Source organism: Rattus norvegicus, chromosome 14 (genome assembly GCF_036323735.1).
Source record: "Rattus norvegicus strain BN/NHsdMcwi chromosome 14, GRCr8, whole genome shotgun sequence".
Lineage (NCBI taxonomy): Eukaryota > Metazoa > Chordata > Mammalia > Rodentia > Muridae > Rattus > Rattus norvegicus.
The window spans coordinates 8,167,869-8,184,431 of record NC_086032.1 but is presented as its reverse complement, the minus strand read 5'-3'; the positions used below and the strand labels follow the sequence as shown (position 1 = coordinate 8,184,431).

At 50.5% G+C, this 16,563-nt stretch overlaps 1 protein-coding gene across 1 annotated transcript in view; it reads left to right on the top strand.

The window, feature by feature from the left end:
* Cds1 (CDP-diacylglycerol synthase 1) overlaps positions 1 to 16,563 on the top strand; it is a 60,566-nt gene that overhangs the window by 2,812 nt on the left and 41,191 nt on the right. Inside the window, exon 2 of the mRNA NM_031242.2 lies at positions 13,323 to 13,450. Within this exon, the coding sequence (NP_112521.2) occupies positions 13,323 to 13,450 (128 nt within the window). The remainder of the gene's footprint in view (positions 1 to 13,322; positions 13,451 to 16,563) is intronic.

The following is a 16,563-nucleotide window of genomic DNA, read 5'->3' as shown; positions in this document are numbered from 1 at the left end:
GGAGTAGCGTTTCCTGTGGAGTCCCGGCTGACCTGGAACCCACCTTACTCCTGTGCTGGCGATAACGTGTCTGTGTGTGTGTGTGTGTGTGTGTGTGTGTGTGTGTGTGTGTGTGTGTGTGTGTCTGTGTGTCTGTGTGTCTGTGTGTGTCTGTGTGTCTCTCTGTGTGTGTGTGTGTTCGTGTGCTCACAACAAGCTTGCCCCTGCAAAGTTCTGCAGCAGCGTCAGCGTATACGTAGCCCAAGAGCCGTGGTTTGGAAACTACTGGAAGGGACAACCCCGAGGAGGGTGTTGTGGAGCCCTCCAGGGGGAATTGATGGGGTTACTAGTCAGTCTAGGGGAGATAGTGTCCCACACTGGAGAGAGCCGGATTGGTGGCACGCCTGACCGGGGTGCTCATGGTGAGACTATGAAAAGGTGTCCATGTTAGAAAAGAGCTAGGGATGTAAGGAGTAGCCAAGTCACGGGGGGGGGGGGGGTGCTGAGAGGAGCAGTTGCTTAGAAAGTGCCATCAGCGGTACAGCCGAGGCAATCACAAGAGCTTAGTGGACACCAGGCTTTCTACTGCAACAGGGCGAGGAACACAGGTGGTAGCTGCTGCTGGGATGGGCATTTGGACGGAGGACCTTCTCCTCAGGGCCCAGGCAGGCATGCAGAGGAGGAGGTGCGCAGACGTGAGAGGTGATAGTAGTCACCACAGGACTGATCTAAGGACCCATTAGAGACAGAGGCAGCATGTCAGGGCCTGCACAGCTCAGGCCAGAGGTCCCCAGCACCCAGGGTGAAGTGGGCAATGCCTCTCCCTCAAGAAACCGCCTGCACCTGAGACCTGCTTGCAAAGAGAACGTCAGCTTTCTCCAAAATAGTGTCATTGGGTATCTCAGTCATACCCCGGGCAAGGCAGAGAAAGGCTGGGGGTGGGGGTGGGGGGGAGAAGCTGGGAGGATAGGGAGGTGGGGAAGACCTGGGGGAGGGCATGACCAAAATGTATTGTATGCATTTACTTTTCATAGAGAAGAGGATGAAGGAAGAAGTCTTTTCCTTTCTCGGTGGATGGGGGTGGGGGTTGTGTTCTTGGAAAGAAGTCAGGGAGAGATGAGGTGCCCGCCCTTAGAGACTCGGTGGGTAGCCCTAAGCACTAGCAGAGCGCGTAGCGAGCACAGATGGAATGATTGCATAGATACTAGGAAAGGAAGGAAGGAAGGGTGTCTCTTGAAGGAAACACAGAGCAGAAGTAGAGGCAGCAGAAGACCGGCAACCCACGTGTTTGCCTTGGGCCCTTCATTTTCTCACTCAAACAGGGAGGGAGAACCGGCCAGCCCTGATGGATCTTAGTAACAAGTGTGCTTAAGCCAAATGCACTGGTAGTGTCACCTCTAAGGCTGAGGATGTTGCTGGCCACAGCGTTGACATGCCGAATCCACACAGCTCTTAAGTTAGCCGTGGGAGGGAGGCTGTCGGTGTTTGTGAGAGGACTTTAGTTCACAGAGTCCCAGTCTGTTCACGCTCACAAGGTGTGTTCTGAGGGGAAGAGCAGAAGGTGCCTCACAGTGGGAAAGCAGGTGTGGCAGAATGAGAACTGGGGGAGGCGTGGTTAGGGTGGGAAACTCCCACAGCTAACTGCGGGATTGAGGAGGCAGCCGGAAAGGATTTTTGAAGTTCAGCATGGCCCACGGAGGGAACTGGGCGTCAGTGCTTCCTGTGGAGCAGCCGATGTGACATTCACACGTTCCCTCTCTGGGCCTGGAAGGAGCAGGGCCGTCCTGCGCAAGCGTGTTCAGGAACAGTAAGCTCTGCCGCTAAAGACGCTTCAGAAGCTACAGACCTGTCGTCGGGCGGACTGTGGGACGGGAGGGCTGGGCTTTCGAAAGCCTCCTTCCATCTTTGGGGTTAGGCATGAAGGCTTACACTTTGGGTCTCCTGTAGAATATCATCAGCTGTCTTTAACCAGCTATCCCTCTCCTCCACTCTCTGATGGCAGCAATCAGTGGTGCACGTCCTAAGTGTACCAGGGACAGGCGGGACATTTGATTTATTTTAAGATATGTGTTTTACCCTTTAGAAGTCTTTTTTTTTTTTTTTTTTGGATAGTCATGCTGTGGATTCATGGGGGTGGGGGTGGGGGGCCGGGAGATGGCCCCTCGCAGTGCAGACTTCTTTTCATTGGTTCTCACCAAGTTGCTTTTCTAGGAGGTGGAGAGAGGTGGCTCTTCAGTTGAACCCAGTGTCTCTGCTTCCTTTTCCTCCTGGTCATTCTCCTTCACTCCTTAGTGTTGCTCTCAGCTCTGGAGCAAGAGAGCTTACTACGGTCAGCGATCATTGACAAGAATCTCGCTTTACGTTGACAGTTATAGTGACAGTGCCAGCAGCAGGCTGGGTATCATAGACTCTTCCTGTTTCATTACGGCGACATCTACGGGGCACCCTCGTTAAGTATGACCCAGGCCCTCATCTTCACAGTCACCCTTCTTGTCTCTAGAGGATACACCCCAGGGCTCTCCTCTTTCTCTCCATGTTGGCCCCTTTGGTGACTTTCTAGAGAATAGTCATCCTGGCTAGAAGAGGGACAATTTAAACCAGTCCTTCGGAAAATGATCACGTAAAGGTATTATAATGCTAGTATACAATAATAGAGTATGTTTACTCTTTGTGTTTATATATTGACATATGTCCATTTTTGCGAAACAAGAGATTTATATATTCATAAATGACTCGGCTAAAAACATGGGTCGGCTGTTGTCTATATTCCCATAACTATTCTGTATCCGAGTATACTGTTTAGAAACATATTTTAATTCAGCACAAGGAAACAGGTCATTCAGGACCTTCAGGCGTTTCCTGAGGCTCGATCTGGTTTTGGGCAGATGTGTTGTGCCTCTCTAAGCAAGGCTCAGCCCAGATGCTGCTGATGTCTACGGTGAGCAAGGGTTGCTTGTTGTACAATCCCTGGTAGGAAAGTTGCTGGGAGCCTCCCCTTTATGGGGCTGGTGCCTTTAAATGCAGTTTCCTTAATATACAGAAATGCCTTGGGTGACAGGCCAGCTTTCCAGAGCCATCTCCATGCGCTGCATTCGCAGAGTAACCAGCTCAAGGACTTCTGCGTCTGTCTGTACCTCTGGTCTCCTACAGACAGAGCTCCGCATGGTATGTCCTGGGCTCCAAGAGGACCAGGGATCAAAGTTATTGTTGTAGTAACTGTTATATCTGCCTAAGAGTTTGTCAGAACAAGATTTTAAACTTTGCTTTAAACAGAACATTGACACACACAGAACGGAAGAGTCCAATCCTCTGGGAGGATCTTACTTATCCTGAACGTTTGTGACCCTGAGGGTTGCTTCTTGGCTGTGGCAGCAGTTCCTCTGTGTGACAGGACTCTTGGCTGAGCCCTGGATATAGAATGTTGAAGCCCATCTCCCGTGATCCACCTGGCCCAGGGGCACCAAACACATTGGCATTAAGAGGAGGGCTGTCTGCCTTGCTATCCTGTCCCAAGTGGGTCATTTCAGATACATGGTGGTGCTTGGAAGAGTAAACATTTATTAGGCTCATCCTGGACTTCACAGACATTTCACATCAAGATGTAGAAACCCAGATGAGGAACAAGATTAGACCGAGGGCTCTTTCCTGGTTGTGGTTTTTATTTTCTTCCACCCACTTACTGTCAGGTGGAGCCTTTTAGCAGCTGTGTGGGATGGTGTGCACGTAGAGCCCAGTGCATGTGGGGTCAGGTGCGTGCAGGGTCAGGTGTGTGGGATGGTGTGCACGTAGAGCCCAGTGCATGTGGGGTCAGGTGTGTGGGGTCAGGTGTGTGGGGTCAGGTGCGTGTGGGGTCAGGTGCATGCGGGGTCAGGTGTGTGTGGGGTCAGGTGCAAGTAGAGCCCAGTGCCTGTGGGGTCAGGTGTGTGGGGTCAGGTGTGTGTGGGGTCAGGTGTGTGTGGGGGTCAGGTGTGTGTGTGGGGGCAAGAGTGTGTGGGGTCAGGTGTGTGTGGGGGTCAGGTGTGTGTGGGGTCAGGTGTGTGTGGGGGTCAGGTGTGTGTGGGATCAGGTGTGTGTGGGGTCAGGTGTGGGGGGGCAGGTGTGTGTGGGGGCAGGAGTGTGTGGGGGCAGGAGTATGTGGGGTCAGGTGTGTGTGGGGGTCAGGTGTGTGTGTGGGTCAGGTGTGTGTGGGGTCAAGTGCATGGGCTGCCTGGTGCATGTGTTGCCCCCCTGGATTCTGCCTGTAGGACTCCTGTTTGCTGGACTGAACTGTATCAGTACAGGATTGTTACCTGACACCCTGCAACTACTCATCTGGGTGACGGTTTGTTTTCTCCTCCTGATGGATTTAACACATATGTTGCATCCTCAAACAGTGTGCTGTTTAGTATTGAGCATCATCAATATCCAGCCCTTATCTTTAAATAATAACAAATGTTTTGCTACGTTTAATTTGCCCGATCATGTGGGTATTCAAGTTACGGGCAAAGGCTTGAAAGTAAACGCAGATGTGCCTGCACTCCCTGGGAGCAGAGCCACACTGCTTTCCATTCTTTTGACACTGGCTGGCTTTGACCTTGCCGTGTAACAAGAATGACACTGAACGCTGATCCTCCTGCCTTTGCCTGCTGAGTGCTTGCATCTCCCGAAGACATTGTCCTACATAGCTAGAGTACCAGTACAAGTTCAACAATGAACAAGTCTCACATAGCTGGTCACAGTGGTAGACACTCACACTTCAGCTAGTTGGGAGGTTGAAATGAGAGGGTCACTGAGCCCCTGGTTGCAGGGTTAGTGTGGTCATCCCAGGGGTGCAGGGCTAGTGTGGTCAGCCCAGAGGTTCAGGGCTAGTGTGGTCAGCCAGGGGGTGCAGGGCTAGTGTGGTCAGCCCGGGGGTGCAGGACTAGTGTGGTCAGCCCAGGGGTGCAGGGCAAGTGTGGTCATCCCAGGGGTAAGGGCTAGTGTGGTCATCCCAGGGGTACAGGGCTAGTGTGGTCATCCCAGGGGTGCAGGGCAAGTGTGGTCAACCCCGGGGGTGCAGGGCAAGTGTGGTCATCCCAGGGGTAAAGGCTAGTGTGGTCATTCCAGGGGTGCAGGGCTAGTGTCGTCATCCTGGGGGTACAGGGCTAGTGTGGTCATCCCGGGGGTGCAGGGCAAGTGTGGTCATCCCAGGGGTAAAGGCTAGTGTGGTCAGCCCAGGGGTGCAGGGCAAGTGTGGTCATCCCGGGGGTGCAGGGCAAGTGTGGTCATCCCAGGGGTGCAGGGCAAGTGTGATCATCCCAGGGGTGCAGGGCTAGTGTGGTCATCCCGGGGGTCAGGGCAAGTGTGGTCATCCCGGGGGTGCAGGGCAAGTGTGGTCATCCCAGGGGTAAAGGCTAGTGTGGTCAGCCCAGGGGTGCAGGGCTAGTGTGGTCATCCCAGTGGTGCAGGGCTAGTGTGGTCATCCCAGTGGTGTAGGGCTAGTGTGGTCATCCCAGGGGTGCAGGGCTAGTGTGGTCGGCCCAGGGGTGCAGGGCTAGTGTGGTCGGCCCGGGGGTGCAGGGCTAGTGTGGTCGGCCCGGGGGTGCAGGACTAGTGTGGTCGGCCCAGGGGTGCAGGGCTAGTGTGGTCAGCCCAGGGGTGCAGGGCTAGTGTGGTCATCCCGGGGGTGCAGGGCTACTGTGGTCATCCCAGGGGTGCAGGGCTAGTGTGGTCAGCGCAGACCCATCTTCAAAACACACCTAATCCATACTCTAATTTTCTCACTGTCCTCAACGCTTCTTCCCAGAACTCCGCCTCCCCCAACACCCTGCAGGAGATGCTGGAGTAGGACAAGTTCTTCTCAGCTGATCTGCTGGTTTTTATTTTCCGATGGGTTAAGTGCTGAGAAATCAGCAGAGTCTCTGACAAAGCGCTCATAAGAGCTCAGGTAAAGTGCATGTTCACTACGGTAACCCTAAGTGGTGTCTGAATGAAGCCCATCAGAGTTTCTCTATCATCCCGTTCCGTTAGCCCTTCAGGGGTCTTTAGTTCTAATTTGGATTTAAGATGTACATAAATGACACCATTAGGCGCCGTGTAGCTTTGAGAGTGATGTCTCCCAGGGGAAGGTCACAGTGTGCCCAGACTGCAGGGACACCTTAGAGCTGAGCCCGAGAGAAGGTGGGATTCCGGTACTGCCCGTGGCATTTTAAAGAGCAGAAGATGGCAGGAACAGTGGTGTGGCCACCCAGAGGCTGGTAGTCACAGAGATGGCTGTCACCAGCCCCCTGGCATACCCTGAGTCCTCAGGTACAGGCAGAGCCATGGGTGGGTGTAACCCTGGCAGGTGGGGAGGCCGAGAATGGAGTCATGGAAACTGGCAGAGGCAGGTTGCATGGACCGGCTGCGGCTGCTTTCTGGAATTTCATTTCTGATAACTTCTGTATCGTCTCACCTCACACAGTGGCTTAAAACAACAGAGACTTACTGTCTTATGGTTTTGTAATCAGCTGTCTGAGCCTCAGGGACTGAACTCAGGTATCAGCAGGACTAAGTTTCTTCTAGAAGCTTTTTAAGGAAAATCCTTGCCCTTTCTTGCTCCCCAGTCTTTCTGCATCTGATGGCTTGTGGCCCCTCCCTCCTTTCTCAGAACCAGTCGTACTCACTGTTGCCGCTCTTGTGTCTCCTCAGACCCACTCCATCCACTCTCCTTTGCAGCCGATGGACAGTCCAGGACGGTCTCTCCATCTCAAGGCCGGTTGCTTGGCTGCTGCCGTGACTGTATTTCCCCCTTGTGTTGTACCATAATGTCTCACAGGGTTCAGGGCGCAGATGGATGAGAGATTAACCCGAGTGTCATTGGAAACTGCTGAGCGCTGTGGGATGTAGACTGGACCATATCCTTCCTCCCTGGTCCCTGCCCTTGTTCTGATGTCTCAGTGTTTGCTGTCAGGAAGAGCCTCGGCCCTCTGTGGGCCTCTCCTCATTCTCCAGCGATAGTCACTGAAATTGAGCGCAAAGTGGTGGTGTTGGCTTAAGCTGCTATAACACACGTCCCGGAACTGATCGGCTTGGATAACAGGGATTTATCTCTTACAGTTCTGGAGGGCTCTGGCCTCTTGATTCCTAGTGAGGGTGTCCTTTTCCTACTCTCAGAAGGCACTGCTGCCTTTTATGTGGAGAGAGAACATCTGTCCCATCCCGTGAGGACACTAGTTCTGCACCTATGTGGGTCTGTCTCAGTGCTGTCACATTGAGTGGCAACAGGGATGACCTGGTGGGGGGAATCCATAGCAGGCACAGTTTGATGAGTTTTGACATTTTTTTCCTGTGTGACCAGCACCACAATTTAAAATAACGAGCATTGTCTTCTACTCCTGGAAGTTCCTCCCCCACCCCCACCTGTTTGCTGTTCTCTGCCCACCTCTCCATGCTCACTGGTATGCTCTCTAACACTGTAGGTCAGGGTTATGTTACACAAGTGCAGTGTCTGCAGGCATGCACTCACATGCATGTTATATGTAAGTAAAGTGCTATGTGCTATGCAGGCATGCACTCATGCATATTATATGTAAGTGGATGCCATGCAGGCATGCACTCATACGCATATTGTATGTAAGTGGATGCCATGCAGGCACGTACTCATACATTATTATATGTAAGTATGTAAGAAGAGTGCTATGTGCTATGCAGGCATGCACTCATATGCATATTGTATGTAAGTGGATGCCATGCAGGCATGTACTCATATGATACATTATTATATGTAAGTATGTAAGAAGAGTGCTATGTGCTATGCAGGCATGCACTCATATGCATATTATATGTACATTTGTCTGGCCCTTTTTCCTTGTCTAAGTGTTTTAGACAGGAACTTATGTCGCTCAGGCTGGCCTCCAGTTTGCTTACTGGGTAGGATGACCTTGAACTCCTGCTCCTCCTAGGGTTAGCGGGCGTCATCACAGCTGGCTTCCAGACCTTTCTATCTAATACAGTTCTTTTAAAGATACACCCATACATCCTAGGTAGCAGTAGTTCGCAGAGGGAGAGAGAGCAGGCAGGAGTGAGCATGGGCGCACTTCACCGTGTAGAGTAACATCATCTGCCTGTTTCCACATTGGGTTTCTGGTTTTCTCTGGTTTGACTGTACTCAGATACAACTACAGTGAGTTTACATGTACAGCCACACACAGTAGGATGCATGCTTTCCTCTTTCCCGAGGAAATGCCAAGAATGAGATGACCAGATTGTTGCCCAGGCTGGCCTCAGACTCACTGTGCTCCCGCTCAGCCTGCTGCCACTTGCTCGCTGTGCCCCACGCCTGCATCCTTGCAGGCTTTGGTTTTGATCTCTCTGCTGAGTTATAATGTGGAGCATCTTGTGCTTGCTTGCCATCTGTGTTCTGTTGTTGGTGGAGAGTGTCGGCTAAAATATTTGCTCATGCCTTGTAATCGTTGACTGTGTTCCTGTGAACTTTGAGAGTTTTTTGTGTATTCTAGCACTCAGGCCGTCACCAGCTGTGTGATTGACAGACTCTCTTTCCTGTTGTGGCTGTCAGGTTGTCACCAGCTGTGTGATTGACAGACTCTCTTTCCTGTTGTAACTGTCAGGTTGTCACCAGCTGTGTGATTGACAGATTCTCTTTCCTGTTGTGGCTGTCAGGTTGTCACCAGCTGTGTGATTGACAGATTCTCTTTCCTGTTGTGGCTGTCAGGCTGTCACCAGCTGTGTGATTGACAGATTCTCTTTCCTGTTGTAGCTGTCAGGTTGTCACCAGCTGTGTGATTGACAGATTCTCTTTCCTGTTGTAGCTGTCAGGTTGTCACCAGCTATGTGATTGACAGATTCTCTTTCCTGTTGTAGCTGTCAGGTTGTCACCAGCTGTGTGATTGACAGATTCTCTTTCCTGTTGTAGCTGTCAGGCCGTCACCAGTTGTGTGACTGTCAGATGCCTTCTCCTAGTCTTTGGTGTGTCTTTTCATTCTCTTAGCATCATTCAAAAATAATAAGGTTTGTTTTCTTCTCCTTTCATGGGGCATGCTTTTGTTACTGTATTTAAGGAAGTCTCTGGGACCTAATCCGAGTGAGATTGGAGAGTTTATGGACTTTGCTTTGTAGTTATTTCAGCCCTTCCTATCGCATCCTCTCTGCAAAGTTGATGAGACTCAGTTGAGTACATATGTGTGGAGTTCCTGCTGGACTCTGTTCTGGTGAGATCCCGTCTTGTTTCACAGCCGCGTGGTCCTGCTAGTGGCTTTGTGAGAGCCCTGCACACAAGCAGTGCCCGTCCCTTAGCTTTGCTCTTCAGTTGCCCCGGCCCTTCTCGTCCTCTCTGGGAAGTGTGTGCTCCAGCACTCCAGCATCAGCCTCACTGTAGGAGCCAGACTTGATGGTGAGCTGGGAGTTCTGCTGCAGCTTTCAGAGTTTATTAGCAGACATTTTGTTTTGTTTTGTTTTTTGTTTTGTGGGGAATGTAGAGTGGGGACCATGTCTCTCTAAATAGTTCTGGTTGTCTGGAATTCACTATGTAGACCAGACTCAGTGTGACTCTGTCTCTGCCTCAAACGTGCTAGGATTAAAAGTGTGTGCCACCACACCTGTCTAGCAGACATTTTTATTTGAGCTTTTTGGTTGGGTGAGAATAGCATCCCCTACTCAGAAGTCCTCATTTCACCTCGGTAGAACGTAGGTCCCACCTAGGTGACTTACCCAAGACCACCTATAGCGAGTGCAGGTGAGGTCATGTTCAGTGTAAGGCTGTAGCTGGGCTGACGGCCCCGGGTTTGTTCAGCACATGTTGCTCAGGGTCAGCTCCTTGGAGTCAGGAGTGGTGCCTGTGGTCGCCATTTTCTCTCCACAAAGGATGAGGATGAGTAACAAATACAGACTGGCAAACGGCCTCACTACTAAAGAGAATTCTGGAAGCATAGTTGAAGTGTGGCTAACCTGGAGCCGGGAGTCAGAGAAGAAGGTTCTAAAGAAGTGGCCCTGCGGGAGCCAGGCTCAAGGAATGGGGCAGGGAGGTTAGAAACAGGAGACCGGGCAAGAGGGGAGTGTAACTTTACACCTCACACAGAGAATAAGCATCCCCATGTAGGGAATAGGAGAACACTTATGAAAAGTGGGATGTCAAGCAGGAGGCCCACAGGATCAGGGTCCCCGTGTGGAAACGGCCTAAACAGCACAGTGGTTTGCCTTCATCCTGATGCGTTTTGGCAGGGAAGTGGTACTATCAGATATGTGGCTTTGTAAAGTTGTCTTGGCTCCAGTGTGCACAGCAGGCTCTTGTGGGCGGACAGGAGGCTGAGGCACAGGGAGAGGGCGATGCAGGAAGTGCTGATGGTGATGTTGATGGTGATGGTGATGCTGATGGTGATGGTGATGGTGATGGAAGGGACTCTGGAAGGCGGGCTCCGTGTAGGCTCAGTACGTGGGCCAAGGGAAAGGCCCATAAGACGGAGGCCCAGCTTTAATGCAGTTTACTTCTGTTACTTGTGTGTGCATGCACACATGTGTACACATGCCACATCACACATGTGAGTCAGGATGCAGGTGTCCCTTTCACTGCTGGTCCTAGGCATTGAGCTCAGGCTTGCTTGGCCCGGGTGGGTGGCTCCTTCGTCTGTCCCCTGATGTCCTCTCAGGCTCACCGTCTTTGTAACAGAGGGTCCATACCAGGAATTCAGTTTGACATTTGACGAACGGTGGTGTAGCATGCTGTGTTTGGGGATTGCCTTTTATTCTTTAGTTATTACAAGATTAAGTCTTAAATTTTAGATTGTACTTCTCTAGCGGATGTAAGGTAAAACTCAGAACTCAGGGACTGTGACTAAGAAAGGCAGCGTAGAGGGTGGGGAAGGGCTCTGGTTTCATTTACGTTGCTGTGGAAAAAAAAAATCTAGAACAAGCAGTGTTGCCCAAAGAAAGAGTTTGCTTTAGGTTGGACTTCTCAGTCCATCAGTGTCAGGCAGGTCACCAGGGCGGGAGTCCCAGACAGCTGGCCGCACCGCACCTCAGCGCACCTCACACACAGTTGAGAGCAGGGGGAGCAAATGTACCGTGCTGTGCTAACCGCTTGCTTGGTAGCCAGGTTTCTTCACCGTGAGACCAGCCATGCAGGGCTGTCTTAGTTACTGTGATGAAAGAGGGTGCCCAAGGCAACTTAGAAAAAGAAGCATTTAACTGGGGGCTTGCTTACAGCTTCAGAGGTCAGTTCACGAGCATCATGGTGGGGAGCATGGCAGCCGGCACTGGAGCAGTAGCTGAAAACTTGACATCCACAGGCAGCAGGCAAAGAGATTGACCGAGCCTGGCATGGGCTTCTGAAACCTCAAAGCTTACCTCCAGTGGCACACCTCCTACAACAAGGCCACACCTCTCAATCCTTCCCAAACAGTCCCACCGAGTGGGGACCAAGCGTGTAAGCACATGAGCCTCTGGGGGAATTCTCATTTAGACCATCACAAGGATCTACCCAGGGAGTGGTGCTGCCTGCAGTGGTCTGGGTCTTCCAGCGTCAACACTTGGGACAGGCCCCCACAGACAGACCCACAGGCAAGTCTGATCTAGGTAACACCTTATAACCCTTCCCAGGTTATTCTGACTTGGATCAAGTTGACAGAACTAGGCAGCATAGGAGGGGAGGCCTGAGCATAACCCTGTCACTGCTGACTGGACTTGGATGTGCTTTGCAAAAATGTTGCTGATTTGAAGAGAATGATTTGAATCCCGGCCCAGTGGTTTTTTTCCCAAGTGGAAACTCAAGCCTTCGTTCCCTTAGGGTCACGGGATTAGCCTGGTGCCAGACTGAGCGTTTGAGTCGAGGTGAGATGCGTCCTGGCACCTCCCAATCCACACCCCTGTGCTTTTTCCTGTCTTTGCAATTCCTTGGGGAGTCACTTCCTCTGTCACCCTCCGCATTACCACCCATACCCCTCTCTGGATCACTGAAGTTAGAACGAATGTCAAGAAAAAGCATCACTCTGTTTCCTGGCCGAGGAGTCATGTGACCCCGCTCGATGGCTGCTGGTGCAGAGATACTCCTGGGGTTGACGTCAGTCAGTCGTTAGCAGTCAGCATTCTGCTGTTTAGCTGTTTTGGGATCATGTCTGTCTCATTTGTCGTCTTTGGCATAGGGATGCACTTAATTTTCTAGTTTATAAGAGTTGCATTTGGTAGACTCATGTTTGACATTTGCTTTATGAAGTCTGAAAATATGGCCCAAATGCTAGCATTTCACCTATGGGATGGGCAGACTCGATTTAACCCTGGTAGCTTACCACCTGCTTGAATCTGCCTTGGCCTCGGCATCATAGCAAACGCCTCCTCTAGAGAGGGAGGTGCCGTGAACGGCAGTGATGAGATTTGGAGCCCACGCTTTGTAGCTAATGAGAGCGGAGTTTGGGTTGAGCGTCCTGACCTGACCTCTGCTCAGGACCTCTGTCCTTGTCTGTTGGGAGTCTCACCCCATGAATCTCTTTCCTTGCTGAAGGCTGCTGGTTGCTGGAGCCTGGATGGTGAAGAAGAAGGGTTGGAAATGAGGGAAGGCTATGGAAGTCAAGACCAGTGTCAAAGTCGAACAGCTCATTCCTTGTCTGTTCTTACAGATGCTGTGGCCACCCTATCCTGAAAGTTTTCGGATGGCCTTTGTCCCAGAAACTGTGGGCTCCCATGGCCTCTAGCATAACCATAGCCCTTGTATGTGTGGGCTCTTAAAAGTTAGCTTAGGTGCTGAATACCTCAAATTTGACAGCTAAAAAAACACTTTTGACCACTGTTGATCTGTTGGAAAAATCTAGTGTCTGTTTGATCTGCTTTGCTGGGATCTAATAAAAATGATGGATGTTACAGTCTGCATTGCTGTGCCCAGCAAAGAACCTCACACTCCTGATGCTGGGACATTAGTCAGATAAAACCAGACTGAATGGCCAATTAGAATCTACGGAAATAACCCTGTTCTCCCAGATGAGAAGCAAACAGTAAATATCTAGTTCTGTCAGTAAACATCTGACTTATGTAACCTGAGCCGTTCTGTCTTCTGTTTAAGGTAATCCTTTATTTTGGAATTTTACCAAAGGTAATAAAGCTTGCTTAGCAAGAAACTGTGGCGGCGCTCGGGCATTTGATCTAGGCTGATGGTGCTGTCTTTGTCTTAGATTATGCAACCTTGTTTTGGCACACAGAGCACTAGGGAGCACACTGTGGAGCATGTGCTGTTTGAAAGAATACTCTGCCTTTGAATGTCAGGCTGCACACACTTAACACCCAGCACGTGACAGGAGGACAGGAGGGTCAGAGTCTGAGGACCACAGGGGCCATCTCAGGGCTGCTCTCAGAATAAATGTATGCATTAATACTTTGCCAATAGTTCTCCTTTTTAATTTTAGGAAACAGATATTGATGACAGGTATGGAGATCTCGATGCCAGAGGAGATTCCGATGTTCCTGAGGTCCCACCATCCTCAGACAGGACCCCCGAGATTCTCAAGAAAGCCCTGTCTGGACTGTCATCAAGGTAGGATGGGTGAAGCCAAGTCCATCTCACTACCCAGCACAAGAACAGGCTTTGAGGTCACCCTGCTTTGTCTGTGCGTTCCCTTGTTTTTTTTTGTGTGTGTTTGAGACCCATAGGAGGAGGAGAAGGTGGTAATAGGGGTAATTTGAAGTGCCTCACTAGTGCCTGATAGGTCGACTGAAGGTCGCAAGACGACCCAGACTCCTAGATGTGCTGCTGTCAAGGGCTTCCTAATGAAAACCATTGTGTGTTCCCTAAAAGCCAGGAAAAAGTAGTCACTTCTAACCTTTTCTTTGATGGTGTGTGTGTGTGTGTGTGTGTGTGTGTGTGTGTGTGTGTGTGTGTGTGTGTGGTAGGTGTGATATACATGCTCATGTGCATATGGTGCATGTGCGTGTTCTTGTGGGAGTGCTCATGTGTGTACACAGGCCAGAGGTTGACATCAGGTGATTTTCTTGACCGGCTCTCCAATTATTATTATTTGTTTTTTGAGACAGGATCTCACGCAGAGCCTGTAGCTTGCTGACTTGGCTGGGGTGCTCCCACCCCACCCTACGGGCACCCCCTGCTCTGCAGTATGTCACTGAGCTGAGCTTCAATGCGGACACTGGGGATCCAAAGTTAGGTGCTCCTGCCTGCACAGCAGGGGTTTTGTTGCCCAAGCCATCGCTCAGCCTCCAGAATATCTTTCTTTAACTGAGTCTAAAATCACTGTCTAAGACACGGCATTTCTCCATTTTGTATTTGTGCCATTTTAAAGTGTTTATGAGTATGGGATTTCAGCTAATTCTATCTTTCCCTGCACTGTACACTTGGGTAATTTAAGTCACAACACTTAGGAAAGTGAAGGAAGTGTTAAGTTTCATCCAGGTTACTATGTGAGATGTTATGCATGGACAGTGCTTCCCTTTTTACTACACCATGGAAAGAGATGCATTTTATGTCACATCCGAGAGACACAGATACAAAAGGGCTCGGAAGGATTCAGTGCTGTAAATGTATGCGATATCCTCCGATTTGTTTCTGCTTGGTGCCGTTCTTCTGGACTGAACGAGAAATGGTGGCTCTTACTCCCTCAGGTCCGGGGTTGGGGATTTAGCTCAGTGGTAGAGCACTTGCCTAGCATGCGCAAGGCCCTGAGTTCGGTCCCCAGCTCCGGAAAAAAACAAACAAACAAACAAACAAAAACTCCCCCAGGTCCTACACCGCTGGGGTAGTCAGATCGGAAAGGTAATCCGAAAGTTCCCTGCTTGCACTGGGCGACAACCATTCGACAACCAGTGGAGATAGAAAGGAAGACTCCAGCTCAGCTCCGTCTGTCCTACTTGACCCTCACACAGATGACTCCTGTGATCCCTCTGTGTGTGTGTGTGTGTGTGTGTGTGTGTGTGTGTGTGTGTGTGTGTGTGTCGGTGTCGGTGTAGCAGGGAGGCTTCTCACCAGCAAGTAGGCAGCTCTATAGAGAGCACCCACTGGTGTCTGCATTGACACTGTGTGCCTGGAGACAGCAGATGCCAATGGGCTGAGGCACAGGGCTGTTCCCACTCCAGGCACGAGTCCCGAGTCAGGCCTTCAGAATTCTAGACTGACCACACACTGATTGTGTCCCCACTGACCCTCTCGTTAGACTCCGTTAAGCAGCTCACATTTCTGGTCTGTATAAACAATCGTAGTGGACTGTTGACAAAGGAGTCAAAGAGCTGCAGGGACGCATTCGAGCTGCATGTCCCTCGCTGGATTCTGTCCCTGTGGAGTTGGCGTCACTTCCTCCTGGAATGTAGACAAGTCCCTGCTCACCTTCCTGGACTGCTGTCTTCGGCTGCCAGCATTCCTCCCACCTCATTTTTTGGGGGTCTAGGAGACCGCTTGACAGAACTGTGAGGGCCTAGACAAAGTCTGAGCTAAGAGTAGACTGCTGAGCCAGGGACCCAGCCCAGCCTGCCTGCCTGCCTGCCTGTCTGTCCATCTGTCCATCCAGAGTCTTCTTGTCCAGTGGACAGTGTTCCTTCCTCCTGGGATAGGATAGGACTTTGCTCAAATGGAGGTCTTCTGGCCCCCTTCCAGTCAGGGTGGAGTAGAATACTGCTTTATAGCCAGCTCTGAAGGAAAATAGGAGTAGTCTAAGTTTCTGTGACCCACCTCAGAGAAAAAAATAATCCTCATTTCTGTGGCCAGCAAAAGAGGGATAGAAGGAAGTAGGTGAAGGGAGGGAGGGCAGGTGAAGGCCAGTGAGGAGAAATTTGCCTTTTGAAGTCTGCATCTGAGATCTCACCTGGCCCAGCATTAATTTAGTCCTTGAGAAAATAAAGACCATGGGAGGTTGTAGGGCTGGAATTGTAGTTGAACATGGAAAAAATCTGTCAGTCTCATAACCATATTAGATAAATCATTTCAATTTGTGCTTAGCTGAGGGAACAAAGGTGTGCCATCTTCCTGAACACATGGTTGTGATTTTAATGTCCCTCTTCCCAATGGCTGTGTGACCAAGTTCACAGACACATCGTTGCTTTAAAAATCTCCTCAGATCTGTTTAGATTGTATGCATGTGTGTGTGCATGCATGTGTGTGAGAGAGATGCACACATGTGTTATATAAATGCATACGTGTATGTGTGTGTACATGTGTGCATATGTGTGCACGTGTATATATGTGTGTGTGTATATGCATGGTGTATATGTACATATGTGTGTGCATGTGTGTATACGTGTCTATGTGTGTATATGTACAGGTGTGTATATGTTTTGGGTATGTGTGTGCATGTGTATATATGTACATGTGTGTGCATGTGTGTGTGCATGTCTGTGAGGCCTAGTAATAACGATGCTGAATTCCCATGTGTCAGTCAGACTGTCCCTCAGCAATGACTTTAATATAAAACAATAGCACACAGTAGCCGCTGTTTCTCGAGCACACAGTGTGCTAAGCATTGCTGCAGCACTCAGCACACACTGATATCCCACAGCAACCCTGTAACATGGCTATGCCTATAACAGGTTTGCAAATGAGGAAGCTAAGGCGAAGGGGAATGGTGTGAGCCCAGGCACTGTGACAGGCATGGTGAGGGAGGCCTTCTTCCTCACCCAGTGTAATGAGGGAGTAGCTCTCAAAACCAG